The sequence below is a fragment of the Tauraco erythrolophus genome, chromosome 2 (assembly GCF_009769465.1).
Source record: "Tauraco erythrolophus isolate bTauEry1 chromosome 2, bTauEry1.pri, whole genome shotgun sequence".
NCBI classification, from domain to species: domain Eukaryota; kingdom Metazoa; phylum Chordata; class Aves; order Musophagiformes; family Musophagidae; genus Tauraco; species Tauraco erythrolophus.
Genome location: NC_141466.1, coordinates 45,267,232 through 45,293,856, shown reverse-complemented (window position 1 = coordinate 45,293,856; position 26,625 = coordinate 45,267,232). Strand labels below are relative to the sequence as shown.

General features: G+C 40.9%; 1 protein-coding gene across 1 annotated transcript in view; it reads left to right on the top strand.

The window, feature by feature from the left end:
- The first annotated feature begins 14,342 nt into the window (after positions 1–14,342).
- The window catches only part of SACK1B (scaffolding CK1 anchoring protein B), a 44,681-nt gene continuing 32,398 nt past the window's right edge, over positions 14,343–26,625 (top strand). Inside the window, exon 1 of the mRNA XM_009988364.2 lies at positions 14,343–14,786. Within this exon, the coding sequence (XP_009986666.2) occupies positions 14,343–14,786 (444 nt within the window). The remainder of the gene's footprint in view (positions 14,787–26,625) is intronic.

Here is a 26,625-nt window from a genome sequence, read left to right as displayed (position 1 = left end):
ATTTTCTAGCTTCAAAACACTTTTTTTTTTTCTGCATAAATGATTCCATGTCAAAACAAGTTTAATTCTTGGCAAGGGCAACTGCCAATTTCTAAGCTCATACACCAGCATTTTTACTGAATTGCTCCTTAGTCTTTGTATTTTTTTCTCCTCAGTTGAACTACCTTATTCATTTACTAATTTAGTACGAGTCAGATTAGGATTGCCACTTGATGTATTTGTTTGATCAAAATGAATTGCAAGCACATGATGTCTCAAAATTGGTAAATGTAAGATGATAGCTCAAATCCACCTCTGGGCCTTTATCACACAGGTTAACAATTTTCCATTTCAGGTAGCTGAAGGGAATGGACAGAATCCACAAACGTTTGAATTTATGAGTACGTTTTGCCCAAGATACTGTTCAGGAACTTGACTATTTCAGATTGACCACCAAATACCACAGAGGACTCGAAGTGTTGAATTATTTCAAGGTCTGATGCACAACACTATCTCTTGCAGCCATATCAATGTCATTGATAAAGTACTGAAACTTTTCAGCTTGTTCGTTTGTAAACATTTGACACAAAATTTCTCTCTGACATGAGATGGTCCAATAATAATGAGTAAAATCTCACAGTATTTGTTTTGCTTGACTTGTAGTTTCCTAAGTGACAATCATGTACATTCCATATACAAGGAATCCGTATAGCACCGTGGTATAATGGTTTCAGATCTAAATTGTATTTAAAAATAATATGTATTTCCGGGCTTCAGAAGTTCAAGACAGACCTGAAGGACGTTAACAGAGCTAATGGAAGACTCTAGTGTTTGGAGCGAATGGTGTCCACTACTCTTGCTGGTTTAACTTCAAAGCCAACCTAAGTATCAGAGAAACTAGCCATTCTGTTGCTGATAATATTAGTAGACGCAATCAGGTAACAACATTATTTCATAATCTCAAGCTATTACTTCTCACTATTTCTCTGTTGCTTCTCTTGTGAACTGGCAAAGACTTCAGTATCCCAGAGGTAACTTCTGCAGTGCTCTTATGTGCTGATAATATAAAACTCTTAAGCTTGTAAAACTAAAATTTTGATTAACATCAGGTAATTCCAGTTAAAGACTGGGGTCTATGATCTCACACACAACAGAGAGAGCAGTATAAAGCAAAATTGCCTTTTAGGAAAACTCTGGCAAGGACTTTACCATTCTAGGGATGGAGTAAACTCTGTTACAATTACAGCCGTTACAGGAAAAAGAGTAGGTACAGAATCACAGTATCACTGAAAAATTAAGTTGGAAAGGGTTTCTGGAAGTCATTTAGTCCAACCTCCTGCTTCAAGCTGGTCTAACTGAAAAATTAGAAGAGGATGGCCAAGGCCTTGTCCAGTCATATTTTGAAAATCAGCACGGAGGCGGATCTCATATGCAGCCCAGGAAGCACATCCCAGTGCTTAACCACCCTCACAGAGAGGAATTTTTCCGGTGCGCAATTAGATTTTCCCTTGCTGCAACTTGTGATTGTTGCGTCTTGTTGTCTCATTGTCATGGAGAGAGCTGCCTAAGTGCCATCACAACGTATCTCCTTCCTCCCACATCACAGCAAGACTTTTAAAAAACTTAAATTGAAACAACTGATTCTGTCTTTTCTCTACTTTTTTCTTCAGTTACATTTGGGTTTTCAGCACACCTTATCTGTCATCCCCAACTCATGTATTCTTCTGAAAGAGCTGGCAACTGAAGATAGGAGACTATAAACTTGCCGAAATGTTTTATTCTAACCACTTAATGTCAGAGACATTATGTTGAATTAGATGGACCTAGCATTGCTACTCCTGAATTTCTATGTTTTTTCTTTTCCGTATTCGAAATATCTCTAATTCAACTCAGAGCAACTGTTCACAATTTGTACTTGGATTTGAAATTTCCTGCATCTCTTTCATACCTGGAGAAGCTTGAGCGTCCATAAGCTTGTCTACTTTTCACAAGAGTGTTAGCTGATTTGATGAAAGACAGTATCTCTACTTAAAACTCTGCATAGCCTATATCCTTACTTTATCATGGTCACAGTAACGCTACTTCTACATTCATTCTGAAGACAGATTGATAAATGTTTCATTAACTGTAGATATAAGTTAACTTCACACTGATTGTAAGGCACCAAACTCATGGGAAAGCATTTGCTGAGCTCATGTGTGAACTCCAGCATCTGCTAGCCAGTAAATGATCCCTAATCATAGGCCATTTCTGTTTTCTGGACAGGTACGCGGACAGCTAAGAAAATCTTGTCTTTGAGGATGGACTGATTTCGGAACTTATTTACAGCTTATAATATCTTGGTTATAACTTAATTGACAGTTCATAAATTTACCCAGAAAAGAAAAACTAAGCCTGCCATTTCTTAGAAGCTGCATTCAGACTTATAATATTGTTAATACTTTGGAACATTAATATAACTTTCTATGCTGCTGAGACTTTTACGTGATTTTATTATTTGACACAGATTGCTCTACTCCCTGGTTTCTTTTTCCCTTCTACTCCTGCCAATATTACTATTGATGGCCAAAGACCTCCCAAAGGCATTTTGAAACCTTTAATCCTTCCTGGATTTTAGCATTAAAAAAAGATTACAACAAAGATGGGCTTGGGTTTACAAAATTCATTAGGACCATAAGCACCCTAGTAAACAATAAGGTGACACTCAGGGCTCCAAGCATCCACCATAACCAGCAATGGGAGGAAAACTAGTGTCAGGCACTTCTGGGATTGGAAGGAAATACAGACCTTTCATTCTTTAGCCAACCTCACCTCCAAGCAGAGGGGTGAATACTAGGCCACAACTGGATCCTTTTAAGTGCCAACACAGACCTGTCAAAGGAGTTATAGCTTTGAAAAGAAACTATGTGCAAATTGATCAACAATTTGTTCCTTCTAGTCCTATTTCATGTTTCTCTTTCTATGCATTTATTTACAGGGCTCATCTTTCTTCTCTGTCAGAAGCAACACAGGAGCTGTGAATTCTCCTTTAACTAGAAGATCTCTATGGCTATGTAGCGAGCATCTACGTGAACCCAACACATTTGTTTCAGGTCGCTGGCCATGGCCTAAAGCGGGATTTGGGTCTGCAGTTCATTAAACAAACAAAGATCAAACAACAGCAAACAGCTTGCCAATCCATATGGAGCTGAAGACTCATGGAATCTATACTGAGGAGGCATAGCTTAAGCAGGAAGAGATATTTTCCATTACTAATGTATCAACAGTAAATTGGACTTTGATGCACTAAAAATCTTGACCAAACTGGTGTATCCTGGGTCTAAATCTAGCTTTTAATAATTTGATTGCCACTTATGCATAATGCAAAGTTGTATATATTAGTTTCTATAATACTAAAAACGTTGATTATACAAAATTCTCTGTAAGTTTATCTTTTACTATATTAATTATTTTACTATAATATTTTCATTATTGATCTCTGCATTACCTCAAAGTATGTCTGGCTTCAAGGGACAAGCATAGTCATCCTTAATCTCTAAAGCTTTAAGCCCTGAATCTGGATCACAAAATATAAGGTTAAGATTTTGTCATTCAAACTCCAGCAGTGCACCAGCCCTTGGGAAGATCATAGAATGGTTTGGGTTTGAAGGGACCTTAAAGATCATCTAGTTCCAACTCCCTTGCCACTGGCAGAGACACTTTCTCCTAGATCAGGTTGCTCAAAGTCTCATCCAACCTGGCCTTGAACACTTCCAGGGATGGGGCATGATGTGTTGAGAAGGACAGGCTAAGCCCAGTAAGGAAGATACTCCAGAAAGTTTAGTTTCCTGGGGAAGTGAGCAGGTGGAGAGCAAGATGTAAGAGAGGTTTCCAACCAACTGGAAAAACGGATGTATTTATTTTTTTGCTTTATTTTCTGGTCAATTTTGTATTACTGCTTGCTTGTAGCAGTAATAGTTCAATGAGTGCTATTTCCAAAGTCAGGAAAAGGTGGATGTTAAAGTAAAGGCAAGTGAGAAAAGTAAAAATAATGACAAGAGTCAGCCTGAAGTATGTATTTTGGAAGTTATGACAACCACACGGATACCACTGGGGCAAAAAGATTTCTAAGATTGAGCCTGAATCACAAGGACACATAAAATCTCAGAAGACTTCAGTATGAAGGTTTAGGCAAGCTTGAAAGCTTGAAGAAGACACTTAACTGTGTAACTTAAAAACTTGACAAGCCATGAAGAAAACAGAGAAACTGGGCTACCTGCTGCTAGTTGTGCAGCCATCCTTTCCCAGGGGCAGGGCTGGAATCACGTCTAAGGGCACACACAGAGCTAGGAGCCTGTAAGAAGATTAAGGGGAGCTACCTCTCTGACCCATAGAGAAGAAAGCCAATCTGAAGTAAGGAAACTGTACTCCTCCTCCTTTTTCACACATTGGCCTTAGCTGAAGAACAGCTGTATGAAGTCAGAGCAAAGGTCTGTATAGTCCAACATCTGCCCTTCAATGACCAGCAGTGCATGTAGACATGCAGCGAAGAGAAAAAGGAGAGGAACAAAGCATAGGGGTGGAGAATACGTTGTCATCCTCCATCTGTTTGGAACTTCTGTCTCAGTGCCTCCTGAGTCTTCATATTAGAGCACAGCTCAGAGGAGTTTCCTTCTCTGCATTCAGCCTTGTTTTACAGTGGAGCTACGTGTTATGTGATGAAACACATCAGGAAGCCTCAGTTACAAACTCCATTCCCAACCTGAAGAGTCCCAGGCTGCGTAGTTCTCCTTCAGATGGCAGCTGTTCTTTGCCTCCAATCATCCCTTTCACTCTGCTCTTTTACCCTATCTCTCAGCTATATATATTGGTGGCAGAAATTAAAGACAGGTGGATTTTTATTTATCTACTTGTGTCTCAAGATGTTTTGCATAATTTTATTCACCTCTTACCATATATTCCTCAAAGGAAACCTTCAGATTCTCTTCACAATTGAACTTCCTGAAGTCATTTCAGTAGGTTTGCACAAGGCTTTGACACAGGACCTAACCTAGGACAAAAATCTACCATATGGTATATAACATATATACCCAGGCCAACATATATGGGCTAGGAACCCTCTCATAGTAAAAGGTCTTGACTTTAACTCTTTGTGTTTCAACTACTGGCCATTTCTTGATAGAAGCTGTGGGCGTAATCGGTAAACTTATTGGTGTTTGGACATTGCCAAGTATTTCATTATGTGACTATGACCAAATTAAGGTATCCCTGATTTAAGAATATGGTATCAAATAGAGTAGGTTATGATTATCTAAATTGAAAAGGCATGTACTGAGAGTAGGACACCTGTTTTTCCATATTAATTTGTACTTTTCTGTGTCATTTTTCTCTCTGCTACTTTATGAAAGGTAAGGGTTTCGAATCGGTACTCATTAAGCTTTGTATAAATGCAGCACAGCTCCTTTTCTATCCATATCTGTAATAAAACATTTCCTCTAGTTCTAAGATTACTGTGCAAAGTCTCTGTGCTTATGCTTTAGATGAGATGGCCTTTGATTTGTAAATAGTATGAGTCTTCAAGACTGCACTCTTTCTTCATCTGTTTAAAATCTAATAAAGCTCAACTTATAGATGTCCTGAATTGTATAAACAACCACTGCTTCCAAATCAACGTCCCCTTTACTAAATCTAAATTAAATCTTAGTAAGCATGCAGTAGGAATATGAGTATCATTCATATAAATATTTATGCTTAATAATTATTCATATCATAAACTTCTGAACTGATGTAATTGTATATGTGGTAACAATCTTTTATCTTCTGCTTGCATTCAGCTAGACCCATACATGGCAACATGATCTGTCAATATAAAAATAAGTCTCAGAACTGACAACTGGAAACTGATGGAAGTCACAGAGATGATCATCCATGAGCACCGTCGTCTGAGTATCCGTGTCACTTAAGAAAATCAATGATCTTTCTCATAACATTCTCAAGATGGTGGCATCAAACATGTGGACTTGATTCCGTTTTCCTGTGAACAAGCTGTACCTACAATAAGGACTTTTTTTTTTGTAGTTTTGAGGCTTCATGAATCCATGTGATTCCAGTAAACAATTCCAATCAATAGGATGCTTCAATTAGTCTTGCCCAATGTTACGTTTCTACTGGCAAAAGGAAAAGCTGTTTAGGCAAAGGAGAGCCTGTCCGGTTTCTGCAGTCCATTGCTCTCAAACTGCTGTAGCTCCACAACTCTAGGAGTAAGGATGCTGAAGGGCGTGTCCCTGCCTCATCCTTTAGAATCCAGTTTTATACTTATTAAGAATTTGTCTTACCGCTTATTGAGCTTGCTCATACCGTCTGCCTCCACTGCTTCCTGTGGCTGCAAGACCCAGAACTTTACTATCTGCAGAGTAAAAAGACTCTTTATTTTGACAGTTGACTGTGGGTACCTGGTTTCTAAAACACGTTATCCAAGCTAGGCTTTATGAAACGTCTGGTCTGGTATAGCTACTTGTCATGGTTTAGGCTGGCTGGCAACTAAACGTCACACAGCTGCTCCCTCATCCTCCCCCACCCCCAGGGGATAGGGAAGAGGATTAAAAGGGAAAAAGGAAAGAGATCTGTGGGTTTAGATAAGAACAACTGAATATTACTACTATATATATTGCTATATTACTACTACTATATATGAATATATACATATGTATAATGATAATAATATATACAAACAAGTAATGCACAGTGTAATTGCTCACCACTCAGTGACCAAGACCCGTCCTGGCTCGGACTAATGATCCTGAAACAGGTAAGTCCTGACACCGCAATCCAGGATGAGGGAGAGGTCTGAAGAGAGAGAGAGAGAGCACTCCGAGAGTCTGAGACTGAGAGCCCTGGAAGAACAAAAGCCCTTCTTTCCAGTTAACTCTCATCTTTATACTGGACATATGATATGGAATACTTCATTGGTCAATTTAGCCCTCAATCCTAAGTCTAAGTTCAAATCATAAGGGTTGTTGTGGACCCTTTGTCCCAGCCATGCTTCCCCCAGCCTGTTGTGCTCCTGCACACTGGCAAGAACACGACAAGTTGAAAAGTCCTTGATGTCTCAGCACCAACTATAAACATCAGTGTGCTATAAACATTCTTCTCATAACGAATTCCAGAGTAAAACCAAAACACGGAGCTCGTCTAGCTGCTAAAAAGAATAACTAACTCTGTCTCAGCTGAAACCAGGACACTACTGGAGGGCTTCAGTTGATAAGCTCAGGCAGCCCCCAACTGTGTGGAAGAATCGCCAACAGCATTTGCCATCCCGTTTTTCTATCTTCTATGCAAGGCTTCTCTCAGTATTTAAAAAGATCTGTTTAAATTTTCTTCATCTCTTCCCATCGCTCTGTTTGCCCATTAATTTCAAGGTTGGCACGCTCTACTGGCTATTCAGAGCGCCCATCATTCTCCTTACTAACAACAGCAAGAAAAATGCCTTAATATTAGTGATATTGTTGCTGGTTTATAATGTATTGGTCATTTGTATTGCATGTGCTTGTTGCTTAAGATCTCAGTATTAGATCAGTTTCCCGCTGAGCTGGGCACTGAAAAGGCACAGAAAAAAAACTTCTATTGTACAGATACTAAGGTAGCAAAAAACCTTAGCTGTTTTTTTTTCATGCAGATTGCCTTATTTAGAAAGCTATTACTGGTCTCATTACAGCTTTCTGTTTATGTTAAACTGGTACTCAACCACTGACTTCTCTAAAAGAAAGACCCAGTAATACTTGCAAATTTTATGTAATAAAAGTCCAACCAATCCAGTCAAGGTCAAAAGTGCTTTTGTGATCATCCGTCTACCTTCCTACCTTTTCAAAAATCATTTTAGAAAATAGATCTACCCTTTTAAAAATTTACATGGCCCCACTTGTTTATGGACAATTTTCCACTGAAACATATTCTCCTTCCTGACCACACATTTTCATGGGATAAAAAGTGCTGTACACTAACTAACTATAAAGTACAAAAAGTTTGTTTGTTTTTACAGCAGTTTTGCCCCTTTATTTTTCATCAAAACCAGGGTAATTCTTTTTCGGCTGTGAGAAGAGTCTAATCATTTAATCCAGGTGGTCCTATGTCTGTAAAAGGTAGTTCATGAGCGTATGGACCCCAACTGTTTCCTCTTGTGCATTCCATTACCTGAATTAACTGTACAGAAAAAAAGTCACTGCCTGGTGGCCACCACGCTTACACATTTATAAACGTATATTGTTGTGTACATATTGCATGTTTTTACTTTTTTTTTTCTTTCAGAAAACCGTCATCAAAAAGCCACAGTCGAACGATGCTTAGCTTCAGAAGTAGGATATACCTTGCATTGACTTTTGCGCAGTAAAGGTTAGAAAAAAGTTTGTGCTTAATGCCCGACTGGATGAATTATTGCTGATAAAGCATAATTGTCAGGGTTACACTGCATTGTCTCAAATGGCTCATGAAAAAGCTGCCTGCAGTTATGCACCACAGGGTAAGATATGGACTAAACCTATAAAAAGTTTTCCAGCTATTGCCATTAATTTAAAATGACAAAGCAAACTCGGTGTGCTCGAGCCTTGGTGTGCTTTAGTCACACACACATGTTACGTGCTGATCTGTTGGGAGTTGCATGATCCTTCTGCCCAGAGAAGTTGTGGATGCGCCATCCCTGGAAGTGTTCAAGGCCAGGTTAGATGAGGCTTTGGGCAACCTGGTGTAGTGGAGGGTGTCCCTGCCCATGGCAGGGGGTTGGAACTAGATGATCTTTAAGGTCCCTTCCAACCCTAACCATTCTATGATTCTATGATTCTATCCTACTAAAAAGACGATTGTGTTTCGGAAGAGCCTTTCGGAGAGCGTTCCCAAAAGCGTTCCCAGCCTGCGGGCAGTCGAGGAGGATGATGCTGGCTGCAGGAAGGCTGCCAGGATGGGGGGCTCAGCCTTCAGCTCCGTTTCTCTAACCTGAGACATCACGAGCAAAAGAGCATTTTAAAGCAACGGCGCTATGGGAAAGGGGCTCATCCACGTAACCTAACGTAAAGGTCCCAAACAGTATCGCTTCCTTGCCGTGGCTTTTTCGCCCGGAGTTAACCTGGAAACCGTGACTCGAGGCTGACGGGTTTACTTTTTCTTCAAGCCAACGTTTGCTTTGAGTTGTATCTCCCACGCACACCCCGCTTCCAGGCCCGAGCGGCGGCGGCTCGGGCCTGCCCCGAGGGACCCGCGGGGGGCCGCGGCTGCCGGCCCGCCCGGCGGGCAGGGCAGGGCAGGGCAGGGCGGGCCGGGATGGGACGGGGCCGGGGGGTGGGGGGGCCCGCCGCGCCCCTGGGAAGGCGCTTCCCTTCGCTCGGCTCGAGGGCCGGGCTTCCCCAGTTCAGACAAGCCCTCGCCCCGCTCCCGCGGCGGCGGCGGGTTTGGTGCGACACCGTCCTGACATGTTGTAACTGGTTTCCACACCCACCGCGCCTGAGAGCGACGGGAAGTACCTGCGATGAGCCCTGCGCCGCCTTGACTCGCCGCCGCCGCGATCGCAGCAGCCGGGCAGGGCCGAGCCGAGACGAGCCGCCCCGCCGCTCCGCAGGCGCGACCCCCACCCGCGGGGCACGGGCGCGGTAAGTGGGTCTCCCTTCTGCTTCCCGCGCCAGGCGCTGCGGACGGGCGGCTGCGGCGGCCGCCCCCCGCCCCGCCAGCGGGGCGCGGAGCCGCGCGGGGCGTTTGAAAACGGGGGCGCGGGGATCGCGAAATGGAGGCGGCGGCGGCGGCGCCGCGGGTGCGGCCGCGGGCACCTGAGGGGAGCCGGCGCCGAGCGGCGGGAAAAGCGCCGGGCGGGGCGGGCGGCCGGCGGGGACGGGCTCTCCCGCCGCGCCGCCTCGCGCGGCCGCGTGGCGCCGGCCGCCCCCCCTCCGCGCGGGGCGGCCGGGGGTCGCGCGCGTGCGGCGCCGGCCGGGGGCCGGTTGCCGTCGTTTGGCCTGAAAAGTTAACTTTCTGGTAAAAAAAAAAAAAAAAAAAAAAAGGGAGAGGGGAAGGCAGCAGGAACGCTCGCGGTGGCGTTTTTTCGCTAGAATTTGATGCCCTTTGCGTCCACGTAGAATACTGTAATTTCGTTCATAATGAAGTAATTGCCTGCCAGTGCTTAATGTCGGTAATTATTATTTGTTCTCGATACAATTCCTTAATACGAAGGTTGGTGGAAGGCAGCTGCCGTAAAACGCCCGTTCGTTCTGCTGAAGGCCGGTCACACCGGGCCCGTCAGCGGCGGGGAGGCTCGGCAGCAGGGCTGCAGGTCCGAGGTGCTCAGGTGGGTGCCCCAAAAGCCGTGCCCGAGAGAGGGACCCGCGACAAGATGTCCCCGTGGTTTAAATTTCTCTCAACTGAGGTGGCAAGGTTGAAACTTTATGCAGAAGCTGTCGAAGCAATCGCATTTCCTTTGGAAAAGAGATGAGGACACCCCGAGGAGAGCACCATGGCCAGGGCCTTGCCGAGGACCAGCTGTACGAGCCTGAGGTTAGAGCTGCTCCCCAAAGTTGCTGAATAGGAAATTTTTCAAATCCTGAGAATATTAATAAGGCAGGGAAGTTCCTTGTCTTTTAGCCTGGAGGACTGTGCTCCTGGAACCGCCGCAGAAGGTTGCATCATTTTCTTCAGTGGGCATTTGTCATCGGCTGCTTTTGTGGAAGCTGGGATACTCTCTGTATCTGTCTGCAGAAGGGCACATTTACTGTTCTTTCAAAGAAACAGCAGACTTCTTGCTAGGTTCTTGAAAATGGCACTGGAAAAGTCTGAGCATGTTGTTAATAAAAGGACAAGATGACCACATCAGTGCAGGATTCAGAATTTGTGTTCTTCAGCAAAAGATTCAGTGTTAGCGGCTGCATTGGAGTTTAAATTCAATTTAAGCTCATTAATGACACTTAATAAAAAAGTTTAAGTAATTGATCCCTGTGTCCAGGCAGAGAAGGTGGCTGATACTCTGAGATGGGATTAACAGCCAAGGTTATTTCTCAGAGGATGAACAACAGCTTTCCTGGTGCTAGTAAAATCTGTAATCGTGTACATGAAGTCTGATAAAGCTCTGGAAGCCTCCAGAGATGGGTCTCATTCTGCACAACCTTGCTAATAGAATCGTTGACCTGAGGAGAGTCTTTGAAGAATGAATGTGACTATGCAGAAGTCGTCATATGTGGTTGAAGAAGACACCAAAAAGTTTATTTTAGAACTTTGTCTAAATCTGTCTCTCTATCCATAACTATATCGTTTTCATTTTTTCCTAGAAAATAGCTCTTACCTTCTAAGGAGGAAAATACCTGCTTCAAGACATCTAGAGCTTTTGTCAAATATACCTGAAGCTATCATTTTAATTTGGGAATTCTCTTTTGTTTCTCCTCCTGAACGTATCGCGTGCTCATGTCCTTAATTCCAAAAACTGTAATTAGAATTTTTTCATTTGTGTTGTCTGTTCTGTGCTTTATTTCCATGCTGGCAGATTTTACATTTACTTTCTTAAAGAAATGTGCCTTGCTTTAAGCTTCTTTTGTAAACAGCACTTGTAAATCAAAGATCAACATCAAAGATGTTCCCTGTAAAATAACTATTCTTCTTTGGAAGACTGCACTAGAAGTCTCACCTTTCTGAGATTATGGCATATTTATACTCTGCTTTCAGCATAAGCCTGAGCGTAAATTACTGCATTTGACCTATGCCACAATTAATTAATTCATTGTTTTCAATGATAAGTCAAACAATATACTATACTATTACAAAAAGCCCAGCAAAAGAACCAAAGCAAACAAAAAACGCACCTGAGCCGGCACACACATGCAGTAATTTTTTGCCTTTTATTTGTTCATAGCATTCAATATTTTATATTGCAGAACTTTGTGTGTTAAGTGTAGTCCTGTTCACTTGTATTATTTTCAAAGGAGTGAGAAGAAGAAAAAAGGAGTTTAGACAAACTTTTGAAATAAACACTTATGTCTTTCTCAACTGTATATATGCAATCAGTGGCAAAATTGCTATTTTAAAAGTATATCCCTTCCAAAGTAATAAGAATTTTAGAAGTATCTTTCATTTGCTGTTCTAAAATTGAATTTAGTCTTAAATGTCATAATAAGACTGATTGTTTACTACATTGCTTAGAGAGTTACTTATCCTGGAGAGCCCTACAAGAGGATGTGTTAGATTCTCAGTAAAGTCACCTGTGCTAGTGTTCAGACTCTTCTGAACAACTCATCTGAGTAGCCCTGCGTTTTGCACTCTCGGTAGTTTTTCATTCTTCATCTAAAATGTCTGGAAAACCCGTTCCAGGTGATTGGCTTCCATGAGACACTGATGCGAAGGTTTTAGTTTTACAGTATTGTAAGAGTTTGACCTTTGAATCGGTCTGTCTTGTCTGTGCCGCGTGCTCTGTTCTCCATCGCTTTACACCACAGTTACCTGCACCTGGGCAAAGTGAAATGGTATCACTCCTGCTATTTTATAACGTTGTATTTCTACCTCTGAGAGCAGCGTAAAGCGAAGCCCTGAATATCTGTCACAGGAATTACATATTACACATGTAATTCTCGATCGGGGGGAGAGCAATCGGATCCCTTTTGCTTGTTGCTTTCCAGTTCACCACAAAGAGCTACTCTGGAAGCAGCCAGAAACACTCCTTTCCCCCAGGCTCGAAAGCAATCCTATCTGGAAAGATCTACCCTGCTACTTGGCTGAGAGACAGGATTCAAATGGAATTATTTCATATGACATGCTAATGCCAGCCTCAGATCTGGATTTTTCTTTCTTGGTCTTTTTTTAACCTCAGAGTTCCCAAGTTCCTCAGAAAACTTGGTTTAACTGAACATTTAATTGGACTTTGGAGTATCAGTAGCATGTGGAGATTTTGATTTTCGTTCTTTTGGGTTAATGTAGTTAATTTACGTTTCCTTTCAAGAAAATTTAAACTGTGCCTAGCAGACAGTGGAAAGCAAATGCACTGTTTGGAAAAATATCTGAAAGGTCTTGATACGAGGAGAGAACTGTGTTACATTTATATGCCAGTAAATGAAAACAGAAATCCATACGACTATTCCTTGCAATTATACTGCTATACTATTAATTAGGCTTGTGAGGAAACCCAATGTTAACTTTCAAGCTATACTTTGTATATGCTTTTTGTAATTATTCTGCCTTTGTTGCACGTTCTTCCTACTTCTGCTGTCTTTCTCGCTTTCTCTTAAGCTTCATGCCCCAGCCCGGAAAGATGAAACAGTGCTACCATGTATCATCTTTCTGGTTTACATGGCCATACTCATGCCACTCTCATGAACCTCCCCCTCCCCTTCTCTTTTTTTTTTGTGACTTACCTGCCCAGTGCAGAAATTCATTGCAGTTAGGTTTTAGGCAAACAGTGGAGTTGCTGGGGTCCCGTAGGTTTGCACAAACATGAAGGAAAAAACGTTGGCCATTTGTCCTCTCTCTGCTTTAAATCCCAAATTTTCACAGCAGGAACCAACCCTCTCAGCTCTTGTTAAATGAAATAAGAAAGATGGTAAGAATGAATTTATAAAGCATCAGCAGTAAACAACTTACTTATTATTAATGTTTTGTACAAAAAATAAGGTGAGATTAAAGCAGCCGCTCCTTTTGGCAGAAGGAACGAGCAGGGTGGAAACTAGACATCAGATTGCTGATTCAGAGTTTGATCCCAGATGTGGGAGGAGAAATCTTCCTGGAGTTCCTCATAACTCACTGAAATGAGATAGGCTGGTCCTGCTTGGGAGCAACAAATGGATTAGATCAGCATGGGAGAAGAGATAGATAAGGAGAAGGATCTGAATGACTGTGGTTTCAAAGAAGTCAGGGAAAAGGAATGTGTTGCAGAGAAAGATTAATGCATCAAAAAGTAGAAAACGTAATTAGTTTCTGAAGTGTTTCTCTGAACACCACTCTGTTAGTTGTTATAAAGCAAGTTTTGAAACACCGCCTACGGTAGCGTATTGGAACATGCATTGGGTATGTATTGGTGTTACTGGTACAGATAATCAGTGTATTATGAGCCCTGCTGTAGCTTTTGGTAGAACTTCATCAAATCACTTAATTATGTGTTTACTTTTGCCTTATGTAGAAGCAGCTCTTTATTTAGCTCCTTAATATTCATTTGGCAATATTAATCCTCGAGTCTTTTCAAAACATTTTTAAATTCTTGGAAGGTGCTAGAAGAACTTGGAGCAACATTGCCAGAAAAGTATTGTGAATAAAATCTCTGCGTGTCATAGATCTCTAGAAATATTCTGATTGTTTTCTTAACTTTTCTCTCTTTACAGATACATTTCATCAGCTCACGAATGGAAGTTTAAGAGGCTTTATACAAAATACATGTGAAAATGGAAACTTCATCTTTGCTATCATCCTTACATGATGAATGCAGATCAGACAACTATATTGAACCTCATTACAAGGAATGGTACCGAGTAGCTATCGATGCTCTAATTGAAGGAGGTTTAGAAGCCTACAAAGAATTTCTTTCCAAAGAGAGATGCTCAGAGTTCCTAGCAGATGAGGAAATTGATTATATTTTGAACAATGTTCACAAACTTCCCCAAAACACAATTTATTCCTCTAACCATGCCATTGACGACACCTCTTCCTCGGGAACGTACTGGCCCATTGAATCAGATGTGGAAGCTCCAAATCTTGACTTAGGTTGGCCCTACCTGATGCCTGGAATTTCTGGTGGCACGAATATTGATCTGCTTTTTCATCCACCACGAGCACAGCCTTACACCATAAAGGAAACAGTTCGGAAGATGATACGAGATGCAAGAAAGGTAAACGTGAAAAATATTATTGAAAAAAAAAAAGTGACAGTAATAATCTAGTTGATGTTTTCCTAGAGGCTTTTTTTTTCCTTCTGGCAGTTAAAAACAGTGTGGCTGCTAACAATTCAAATGGAAAGGTTTTCCTAGAGTGAGATCGATCCCTTGGTATCACATGCACCAATGTTATTAACCTTATTTACAGGGGATCAGGGATTACTCGGAGGGATTAGTGAAGCATAATTACCATTTTACTGTTAATGCTGACCAGCCTGTGAGAAATTTGTAGATAATCGGCACACCGTTTCTTTGACCTCAGTTGAATATAGCTCAAGTGACACAATTCTATCTAACTTCAGGATATATCCTAAGGTTTCTCTCTTGCATCAGTGGGAACATGCATTGGTTTGGCATGGGAGCCAGTTATAAGAAAATAACACCTTGGTGTACATCTGACTCACGTCCATTGAGAGTCTCAAGTTTTGTGATGTTGCACGTGAACTGTTCTTGCAGAAATTAGTCAGAAAGTTTTAAAGAGAGCGCAGACGAAAAAAAAATAGGTTTAGGCAACAAGGAAGTAGATTTTATTTGGATACTTGACCTTCTTTTCTGACTAATGACTAAGTTATAAGAAATGTGGACACTTCTCCAAATGTACTTGTCTCCGCTTAGAGGCACTTGCATCTTGAGTTTCCTCAGGCACACCTGGCTTACACCTCAGTGACAGGGTGCTGTATGTACAAACCATCTTTTGCTTTCCAGTGTCGATTTTAAAAAAGCACCAAAAAATGTATTAGCATGCAGATCTGTTTGACCCTGGGCCACGTTACCTCTTTAAACAAATGCGACAGGGTTTCAGAAGTGTTCTGAGCAAGTATGTCATGCTCTCTTTTCTTCTCTGTGAAATAAATTAGGTTCTTTGTGACTCTGCGGGCCTTAAACACGTAGGATGGGCTCTAGCTTGAGTGCATCCGTAAGCACTTCAGTGGCTGAAATGTGTGTGTGAACGTGTGCAATAGAAAAGGACTGAAAGGGCGGGGAAGGGAAGGACGGCTTTTTACAATATCTGTCCTCTATTTAGATAAAGCATATAATTTGTTACGATAATAAGAGTTATCACTAGGCCTTTTATCCTGCAGTTTACAGCCTAGAATGGCTGTATGCTCAAGGAAGAGGCGAACTAATTAGTTCTCTCCTTCTTTGTCCCTTTCAGAGTGAGATTTGGTGTTTTCTGCTTTTGTATGTAGTGAGGCTTGACCGTGACTTGCCCGAGACGCTCCCTGATCTTTCCCAACTGGAGCTCCTGAGATACCGAAGTATCCACTGTAGGGGAAACTACAAAAGCACAGTTAACTCTGTTGCCAAGACGAGTTCAGTTTTGCTACAAGGTCTTGAAATGCCATGAAGAAAGGCTGTTTCCAATCAGTTGCCATGCGTTTTGTGCTGAGCTGGCTGGCTGTATGCAATCTAGTCCCTTTCCGGCGGCTCTCTTAGCTGATGGTGCTGCCTTGTAAAACACCATTTTAAGAAGTATCCCTCCTCTGAATGCAACTATGGAGAAAAATTAGGTGTGACTCTTACCTCTCTTGGCAAAAGGGTTGAGTGCGTAGTATATTGACTCTCTGATGTGCTTGTGGCGCTTCCACTTCTATAAAGAGGATGTTATGTATGTGTCACTGTCACATCTGACAGCTGAAAGGTTTGTTTAGTTGATCAGTGCAACCTCAGCAGCAACAACCATAACACTTTTCATACGGTGATATGGGTTGGTCGCTTCAGGAAGCAGCAATTAAATCTAAAAGACATAAAGTGTTGTTCAGCCTCTTCTGTCTGCAGATGCATAGAAAAGTTTAAAGGATTTCTAAGTAAAGTAAGGTATTTAAAATATGCTTACAGCAGGCAAACGCTTTGCAAACAGGCTAACCTACTTCTCCTAAGCCACTTATAAAATATAGTTATATGAAACAGGGTTCTTTGTTATGCAGTAGTGGGGATGTGTAGTCGTATGAGAATATTCAAAGGAAATAGGAAAAGGTTACACATGAAAACCAGAAACCTGTAAAGAATAAACAAGTTCTTCAGCAAATCACATTAAACTGATACAGCTCTAAGCAAAATCTATGGGAATTTTGGCAAACTTCTGTGGGAAAATAAACAGACTGTCGGAGGTGGGTGTATTCATACCAGCAAACTTTAAGCACCAAACCTGAGTGCCTGAGTTCAGGCACTGATTTCCCTGGGCTACCTGAACACTTGGTGCAGTAGTAAACCAGCTCCTACAAGGAGAAGACAGAGAATGTTTCTGCAGTGATTCACCCCATGAAGGAACCCATTCTATATCTGTTTATATGTGTATACTAGCCCAGAAATTCATGAAGGAGAATGAGCCAGTTGAAACCTAGGGTCTTTTGAATATTTGGAGATACATAAGGATAAGATGACATTATTAATGGACTTACTCTTGACCTCTTTCATGCCTGATGCATCACAGTGTCATTCCTTAAAATGATCATTACATATGTTAATTTTGACCTTAAGAAGACATGTTGTAAACAACATTAAGCAACTTGCTTGCTGACAATGATTTTTCCTGACGAAAGAGGAAAATCCTTCGTAAGGCTATGTTACACTAGACTAGAAACTGTGACCATGAAACAGTGTCCTAAGAAAACCTTGTCACTTACGTGTTTCTTAAATGCATAATCTGCATAAAAATTATGCACGTCACCTTAAGTATAATAATGGAGTTTTTCTTGCAGAAAAGGATCAATATTGTAACATCCTAGAAAAATGAGCTAACCGTTTTAAGGAGATGAATCTGTGCTTGCGATATATGTTTCTTATATTAGAGCAGGGGAACTGTATCGTCCATAGGATGACATTACATGACAGTCTGTTCTACAGCACTTCTGTGGGGTAGATGTGATGTTAGCAGAGTGCCTTAGGTCAAACCTAATGTCAACATAATGGGTTTACTATTGGTATAAGTAGACCTCATCTCTAAGTGATACAGCTTAGTAACCACCCTCCTCTGTCAACATAACCTGTGTTCATACAAGGAGGCTCTTTGGCGTGACTGTGTCTACTGCGGAGACACGAGTCTTTTTCAGATGTTGATATAACCATGGAGGGAAAAAGCACTGCAAAGTCTGTCTGACCTTAATGATGGACGGAATTTTGCAAACAGGCCAGTAGCCTTATTTCTCGTGTGTTTCAGAGGCTTCTACCCTTAATCATTGGCAGGTTTGTGGCTTCTCTGAAGCTTGAGGTGCTCCTGCAGCCTGACTCATCCTGGCTGGGCTGTCTGAACCACAACTGATAGTATTTAGCAGTTTTTTTCTGAGAAAATTATTCATCTGGGAAATAGTATCAAGATGATCCTTCATCTGTGTCAGGTTAGCGTGAAACTTCTTTCTCTTGCTATAAAGTACACAGAGGCTTCAATAATGAAGAATCCTCTCCCTGTATGACTTTTCATAAGAGTTGCCTCAAAACCGTCAGTCATGAGGCTTATATGTGTGTGCAAGAAGCAGCTTGTCCTGTCTTCTCAGGCATGATTGACAGGGTGAGGCAACAGGGAAAGGACAGGACAGAGCACCAAAAGGTCCTTCTGGCAGTGTGTTTTTCTGTTGCTTCATTAACTGGATTCCTCTTTCCACCACTGAGACATTCCTACACACTTCTAGAGAGAATGCGTAGCTCTGAGACTTTTAGATTGATACCCAAATAAGGATCAGCTCTTCCTGGAGAGAATTCAAACCTGTTTTTTAAAGAATCATGTTGTTTAGATAACTCGAGGATTGCTGGTTTGCAGCACAAGCCAGAAAACACTGAAAGACTTCCCTCACATACCTTTGGGATTTCGGATGGAATGTCTGAAGTTGTAATACTATTCAATAAATAGGCAGTATTTTTCGCTGATTTTATTTTATTCAAATGGATTGGCAGTCTTAAGCCTAGCTTCATAAAATCAGTGATAGTTGTAAGACTTTTTAAAAAAGTTAATTGTATAGAAGCTTAAATAGCACTTTAGATGATTTGTGTGTTACCATTTCAGAAAATCAAAAAAACCCGCAGTGTTTCTTTGCTGAATTACTCATGATTAGGCTTTTTACTGTGAGAAAGGGTTGCAAAACTTGGACCCTTGGGAAAGAGTTAAGTTACACTGTAAACGAGTGTAACTTGTTAATGAGTCTTGCTGGATCCACTGTAGGTAAGCATTTAGTAAGCCAAAAAGGACTTTCTGTAAATTCTTGTGAGAGAGTTATGTACAAAATCTGATGCCTGTGTTGTCTTCTAGAGTAGCGAACCTAGCTGAATAAACAAAAACAGTTGACTCATTTTACAATCATATAAAAAGGAAAATTCTTATACTTTGGGTTTGATGTTTTTTTCATTTTGTTTTATTGGTTTCAGGCGAGAGTGAGAGGTTGTTTTACCGAAAAAATAATTATTCACTATGATCTTGTTTGGTTGTGTGTATAATACAATAATAATCTAGTACTAGCTGCAGTCTAGTATGAAAGAAAATAAAAATCTTTACATGCCTATATTAAGAGTGATGTTTCTATACAGAAAGAAACTTGTAGAATATGGGTGTGTTGAACAATGTTTTTTTAATTTCTCAACAATACTCTTTGCCAACTATTTTAAATATAATTTGAACACAGACTGGAACAAAGGTAATGGATCATGCTTGTGACAATGCTTGTCTTAGCTCATTAATTGCAGCAGTCTAAGTGGATGAGAGGGGCTGCATTTTTTTGTTTGTAAAAGTTAAAGCAATCTGCTGAATTCAGGGAGAGAGAGCAGATAAATGCAATAGTCATCCCACTCAAAAGTTTTCTGTATTATTTGTAGAGTGTCTGATAAACAGTGGGTATCTTTTTTAAGCTGAGAGTAACAAATAGGAAGGCTCAGTTCCAGAACAGCTGAAGACACATAGGCAACATTTTCCTTGTCAAAATATTCTACCCCACAAGGATTTCCATAGGTGCTTTTTGGTTCATCTGCTCTGCTAAAGGGTGCGTTCATTGTTTGCTTCCACTCTCCTTCTGTTAAATGACTTCCTGTTAGTCGAAAACCAGCATGGCAGTCATGCGTATGGTTTCCAGGTGAAACACGATTTTTAGCTTTTGATAGATTTATTAGAGAGAATGAGGTCATATCCCAGCTTTTCTAATCACACAGGGCTAATGCCATGCGTTGGAGGAGGACACGTGTCTTGTGCTTAGTGCTATTATTGTGTGATCCAGTATCAATTTTTTGTCATCAGCTCACAACAAGTAATTGTTTCAGGTATTTTATCTGCTTGGATTTGCCTTTGGAGTCTTCACACCATTTTACTTGCCCGTCCCTTTCTCCCCCTGCTCTCCAGCTCCCTCCGTGTACGGGCGGTCCCAGTCACAGCAGCGCTGTCACAATGCAGGCAGAGAGGGCTGCCTTCGATGGGACACGTCTGCAAGCACTTTTTTAATCTGGAAAACCTGTGACATGCGTTTCTGATACGCAGTTGCTCTAAACGTGAATCCTACAGTTGTTCCTGGTAGCCCTCCCATTTGGTGGGAAGGATCCAAAAAAAAAAAAGCGAGCAGCGGCTTGGGCTAGCCTGGGGAGCAGAAATCTGATGTGCTGGTTTTATACTCACAGGTTTCTATCAGGTCAAAGGTTTGCAAGACTGCTTTGACATATTGATGCTCATATTTTATGTTAAAAGATGTAATTAACTCATTTATAGGTATTGCCATTTTTGTGTCACAACAGTGCTAATGTGTTATCAAAATATCACATCTCCGTGATGGATTTAAAAATGGAGTAGGGAAAATTAAAGGCCAGATCTTACAGGCAGCTGTATTTATTTATTAATGCCTGTCTCATTCACATATATATAAGAAGTAAGCATATACATGTGCTTCATAGCAATATTTTTTCGTTAAAATCTTTTCTCTCTTTGACATCAATCTTTGTCAGTCCAAACAAAAGTACTATTAAAAAGTCATTTACGCTTTTTGCACATTCAGTAGATTAAAATGTTCTTTGTGATATTCAACAATAACTTTGTACTACAATATGCTGAAGCAATTGTAGGTCAAAATATGGTAGAAATACATACTCGTTGATTTAAAATAAATTTGCTAAGGTGGAATGCTTCTTTCAGTGCCCAGCCCAGTGTATTTGGGTTTTTTCTCCTTTTCTTGCTTATTGAAAAGAACTGATAATGTTGGAAGTGCTATTTTTGTTCTTCTGAATTCCTATCCTCAAGAGATCTGAGTTTTTCTATTTTTTTTTCAGCCAGGGGACAATCTTGCCTGAAGAACTGTAGGCTTAGTCACTTCACATTTATATTGCCATAGGCTTTTTTTGATCTCTTGCAGGTTTAGCATAGCTTTTCATCTCTAATAGCTTTCCAACATAGCCAGTGATGCTGTGAGGGATGGGGAACACATTTTTGGTGATTTTAAACTATTTATTATGTATCAGAATTTGGTAACTAAAATATTATGCTATCTGTGATAGAATTTTAAATGACCATAACTTGATATACCGATACCTGCAATACTGCAGCAGTATCTGTGTAATACAGTATGATAGAAACTACATGGAAGGTGGAGAACTGCTGACAAAAAAAAAAAAAAAAAAGAAAAAGCACAAAAATCCAAGGAGAGCTGTCAGTTCAGAATTTCTTCTTTCTTTGGAAGGAGCAGGATTGAATGCTTCCTTCTAGTGGAAGGTGTCCCTCCCCATGGCAGGGGGGTTGGAACTAGATGATCTTTAAGGTCCCTTCCAACTCAAACCATTCTGTGATTCTATGATTCTGTGATAATGCCAGCGAGTTACGTGTGTTAAGTTTCCTCATATGTCAGATCTGAGTACAAGTATCTACTTCACTTGCAATTATTTCAGAACAATTTGCTTAACGCTGTGTTATTTTCCCTGAGCAGTACTGCGGGTATTCCAGCGCAGGTGATAGAGGAGTCAAGTACACTTTAGTATTTACCTCTCTAAAAGAAGTGCAGACTTTGTCATTGATACCAGTGCGACCACACCTTTCCTTTTACCTTGTTGATGAAGTAGGTCTATAGCCATTTTCTGATAAGGAGGTACTGTTCTGTACAATAAAAGTTAAAAGTCCACATTTTCAAAATTGCTGTCAGCATGCCTAAGACCTCAGAGGGCTTTTACTCTTTTAAAATTCTACCATAATTTACCTTTGGGAGGAAAGAAGAAATTACAGTCACAACAGTAACAGGGTGTAACTGGCTTTGAGCTTGCTACTTCATAGCAAGATCTGCAGACATCCATAAAATGACTCACCGCAATAGAGCTGTTCCAAATAAATAATCGCAAGAGCTGGCTATGGCTCACTTGACCAACAGAGTTAATTTTTCAGTGTACAGTCTACTGAACAGTAAGCCAGCTGAATTCACAGTAATGTTATTTCCATTACAAATATAGAAAAGGAAGCAACCAAATCTCTGCTTTCCTTGCCTTTACTTTACAATTTTTCCCAAATCCTGGATGTTTGTTTTCTGAAGCTGTAAACATCATTATGTTTCGCTGTTTGTCTGTATATCCTATAGTTTACTGGTGTCTTAATCTTCCTGATAGATGCCAGGCAGTACAGATATACCACTACTGCAGTATAAACAGTAGATTCTGAATTTATGTGCTCTCCTTTATCCTCAACCATCAAAGAACATGACCAAAGTGTGTGCAGTTTCATAGATGAGAACACTGAGCCACAAAAGCATTAAATTAATATATGTCACAATTCAAAGAGATACAATTATAAACCAAAAGCCTGAGAGTGTTATACGGTAACAAACAGTACTCAGAGCAAGTAGGGGCCAGATAACAAGTTTCTGTTTTCTTGTCTCTGTGGTTTCAGTTGATACAAAAATCATAGTTGTGCATTTAGTGTTATAGTTATGAAAACTGATTTCTGAGGAACATCAGTACTTCTCCAAAATAGTTTGCATTAGTATATAACTGTAGCTTTGTAGTGCTTACTTTTCAAAAATATTTGTAAAAGCATAAAGTACTTTCTTATCTTCAGATAAAGAGGGTGTATCTTCAAGACATGCACAGGGTGTTCTCATACCTCAGCTAAGAGCAGGTTACCTTAACAAGTTCTGTCTCTTGGGCTGGAGTGCTTGCACTGACTGCCCAGAAGATGTAATGTGTGAGGGAACCAGAACAGATTCCTCAAAACCAGGATCTCGGGTGACCCCTGCTCTCCCCAGCGAGGCGTGTGGGCACAAAGCTGCCTTCAGAAAACTTCTGTGGTGCGTCTTTTATCCAGGGGTTTCTGCTAACTGCAGCACCAGATCTCCTCAGGCCTTTTCCCTTCTGCCAGCGATGCTGCTGTAAGAGATGAAGCTGGGCGATAGGATAATACGAGAAGTTATGCACCGTATCTCTTAGAGATGAAAAGAAAACTTTGATATTTGCTTCATCCACTAGCAATGGGGCTTGAACAGTAGTGCAGGATTGTGTGTTCAGGCAGCCAAATGGGCGTGCCTTCAGTTCAAACGGCAGATATAACATCTCGGCCTTATTTTCATGCTGTTTCCTGGAGCTGCAGGCACTCTTTGCCAAGCAGGCTGCACTTCAGCTCAATAAACTCCCTTTATGGCTTAAGCACTAGGTAGAGTGCTAGACATCACCTTCTAATTCAGGTGAATCTGAGTGGCATCAGCCCACAGAAGGTATTGTAGTTAGTGTTTTCCTGCCAGGCTTTTGATGCTCAATAAGCCAGAAATAAAAACGAGGATGAGATGAAATAACCGACACAGAAGAAGAGCAAGTGCCTGCTAATTCTCAAGAAACGCCCACCAAGGGACAACCCTTTTTAAGCTGTGCAGAATTCACTGCTAGTGAGCTGTACCTCCTGATCAGAGACATCAGAGGCAGGGAACAGAAGTGACAGTGTCAGCCAGCAAATCTGATTTCCCTCAAATGCCAGGGGGATGCTGCCTGTCAAAGCAACCAAGTCTCCATCCAGCATGACAGAACACAGTATTATCTGAAGCTGTCTGCTGTTCTGATAATTTCTTGGCACTGCTTGATGGTGGATTAGCACAGGCACACAATAATTGCCTGAAAAGTCACTGTCAAGGGTGTGCATTTCTTTTAAATAATAGGCAGGCATATGTGGCTGCATGGTATCTGTTGATAGAGATCTGTAACCTGTCTCTGCTGAGGATGGGCCTAAAAATATCAACCATCAACAGATCCAACTCTTACAGTAGTACATGCTTTTATGAGTCTACAGAAATCTGCTTTAAAATGTAACAAAACCTATATTATTCTGCTCAAAGGAGACACTTTTGAAATGAGAAAACTATAGTGTAGAGATGAAAATGAGAATTATGACTGATTCTTCTATTTGTTTATTTATTTGCTATCACCTTATTTCATGTTTTAGCACTATATGATCACCAGTAATATCATTATATTTCATGATAGATTTTATAATAAGTCAGATGACTTGGTTTCTTATGCACAAGTTAAATTCAATGATGGAAGTGCAGTCCAGATCTGAAGTGGCTGTGATGCAGGATTGCAGTCTGCTGTTACAGGATTTCTGTCCCAACTAAAGGCTCGGTACTTCAACTTGAAGTTCAGAGGAAATAAACAGTGTCTTAGCAATGAGCTCTGGAGAGCTCAGGAAGCTCTTCTGTGTGAATGTCAGAGCCTTGCAGAGCCAGGGCTCCAAGTGCTTTTTGGAGGAATAAAAAGGAAAGAAAAGACGTGCTGTTCCCGGGAGTCGGGAAAGAGGCATGTCAGAGGAGCAGGGATCTCTGCTAGTCCTCTCAGTTGCCGGAAAGGTTTCTACTGAAACCAGTGCAGCAACTAAACGCTGTTTAGACCTCCTGAGGGACTGTAACACTCTGGAGCCTGCACCCAGGGTGAAGATGCTGGCAGCTTTGGGTTACTTGAGTCTTACAGTGTCATGTGGAAGGGGACAGCTTAAGACAAACACACAGATGGACCAACGTTCAATTCAGCTGGGCTCTGCTCCGTGCTGTCGTGCGTCGATTGGAAGTAACTCCATGAGAATCGGTGTCAAGTGAATGGAAGTAAGACATGAAAGTTGTGTATAGTGTCTGTAATATGCAGACATTTCTACTCTCACCCCCTGAAGTGACCATACATACACTACGATAGGAAATCTGTAAGTTTTTGGTTGTAGTTCCTCTTTCCTCCCCCTCCCTCTTCACTCCCTACTCCAGCTCTTGCCCTTGGACAGCCCTCTCTCCACTGCCTTTTCTCCTTTCATCATGCACCTCAGCCAGAGGTGAGCGTTTACTGCCCACTCGAGCTACTTTTGGCATCTTTCCTGAATGCAGTTCCAGGCATGACATCTGGGAGTGGGAGCTCCCTCCTTGGTCAGTAAAGAAAGGTGGGTGCCTTGGAGGATGCCAGTCAGGCACACCTGAAGCAAGTGCTCGTAGCAGGGGGTTTGAGTCTTCTCCCCAACCTCTGTCTCTCCCAGTAAGAAGTGGTAAAACACCATCATGATGTTAGAAATACAGCAATGCTTTTTAATTGCTAGTCACATCACTCAATTTTATTGGCAGGTTTTTGATATTTGTTATCAGTTGTGGATCTAACGGATTAAATATTAGGGGATATACATTTTCTGAATAGGACTCTCTTGTTTGCCTCCTGTTTTATTTTGCAATAAATGGAAGTTTTTGGCAACAAGGATGAAGTTTAGAGACAGAGTATTTGTGCATCAGAAATTACAATAGGCTATTTAGTTACAAAAATGACTTGTATAAACAATTGATTTTAATTTCATTTTGTCAAACAATACATCTCATGAAACTTGAAAAGATTTTTTTTAGGTATTTAGTAAAGGACAGAGAGAGAAAAATATAATACCTGCTCAAAGAAGACACTTTTTTCTTCTTCAAACAAAATTAGGTCCCTAATCCTGAGAGGGTTTAAATACTTTAATTTGTGTACATGAGAGGTTCCATTAACTTAACATGCATATGTGTTTGCAGGGTTGATGCCTAGGGATATGACCATGTATCATTAAGAATCTGATTTTAAATATTTAATTAATCCTTTTCTCTTAAATCGTGCCACAGTACACTTATACTACAAGATGAGCATATATCTTCAGTGGATTGTGCAACTAAAAAAAGAATAACGTGTGTCCAAGCAGACTGCTTTAATTTTTTAATTCTAAATAAAAACTGTGTTGTATAACTGAATATCTGAAACCCAAGCAAGGCATGGAAACTGATGTAAGGTTTTCCCTTCTGCAGATGCTGTTCCACCACTCAGTTCTCCTTTACTGATCCCAGCCTGCACCCACAGGTGCAGGTCCCGCAGAAATCTAACCCAAAGGAATGGACGTGCATATGAACGTTGTAGAAGATAGGCTGGTCCCTTAAAAAGAAATTGAAGAGCAAGACTAATTTATTGTGTTGATGCCAAAAGAGCAAGAATAGTTTTTGCCAATACAGAATGTCTATCAAAGAAGGTTTTTTTCCTCTAACTTTGTATAAATGGCCTCAACCAAACTGATTGAGTCTTCTGCTAGCAAACCTTCAGAGTTTGTACTGGGGATAGAGGCTTCATTATCTTCTGCCACATTACACAGGCTTACTGAGCTCATATCCAGTGCAAGGAAAATTCTATAGAGAAGTTTCTCAATTTGTACTCTAAGGCTTTTGAAATGATTGCAGAATATATATTAAAAGCACACATGCATTTTTTCCATGAATACTGGCGTGCAAGCAAGCAAACTTAAAGAAAAAACAGTAAGAAGTGAACATCTGGAATTTAGTTATTATGGTTAAACATTTTTAAATGCTGCATATTCTTAAATAAA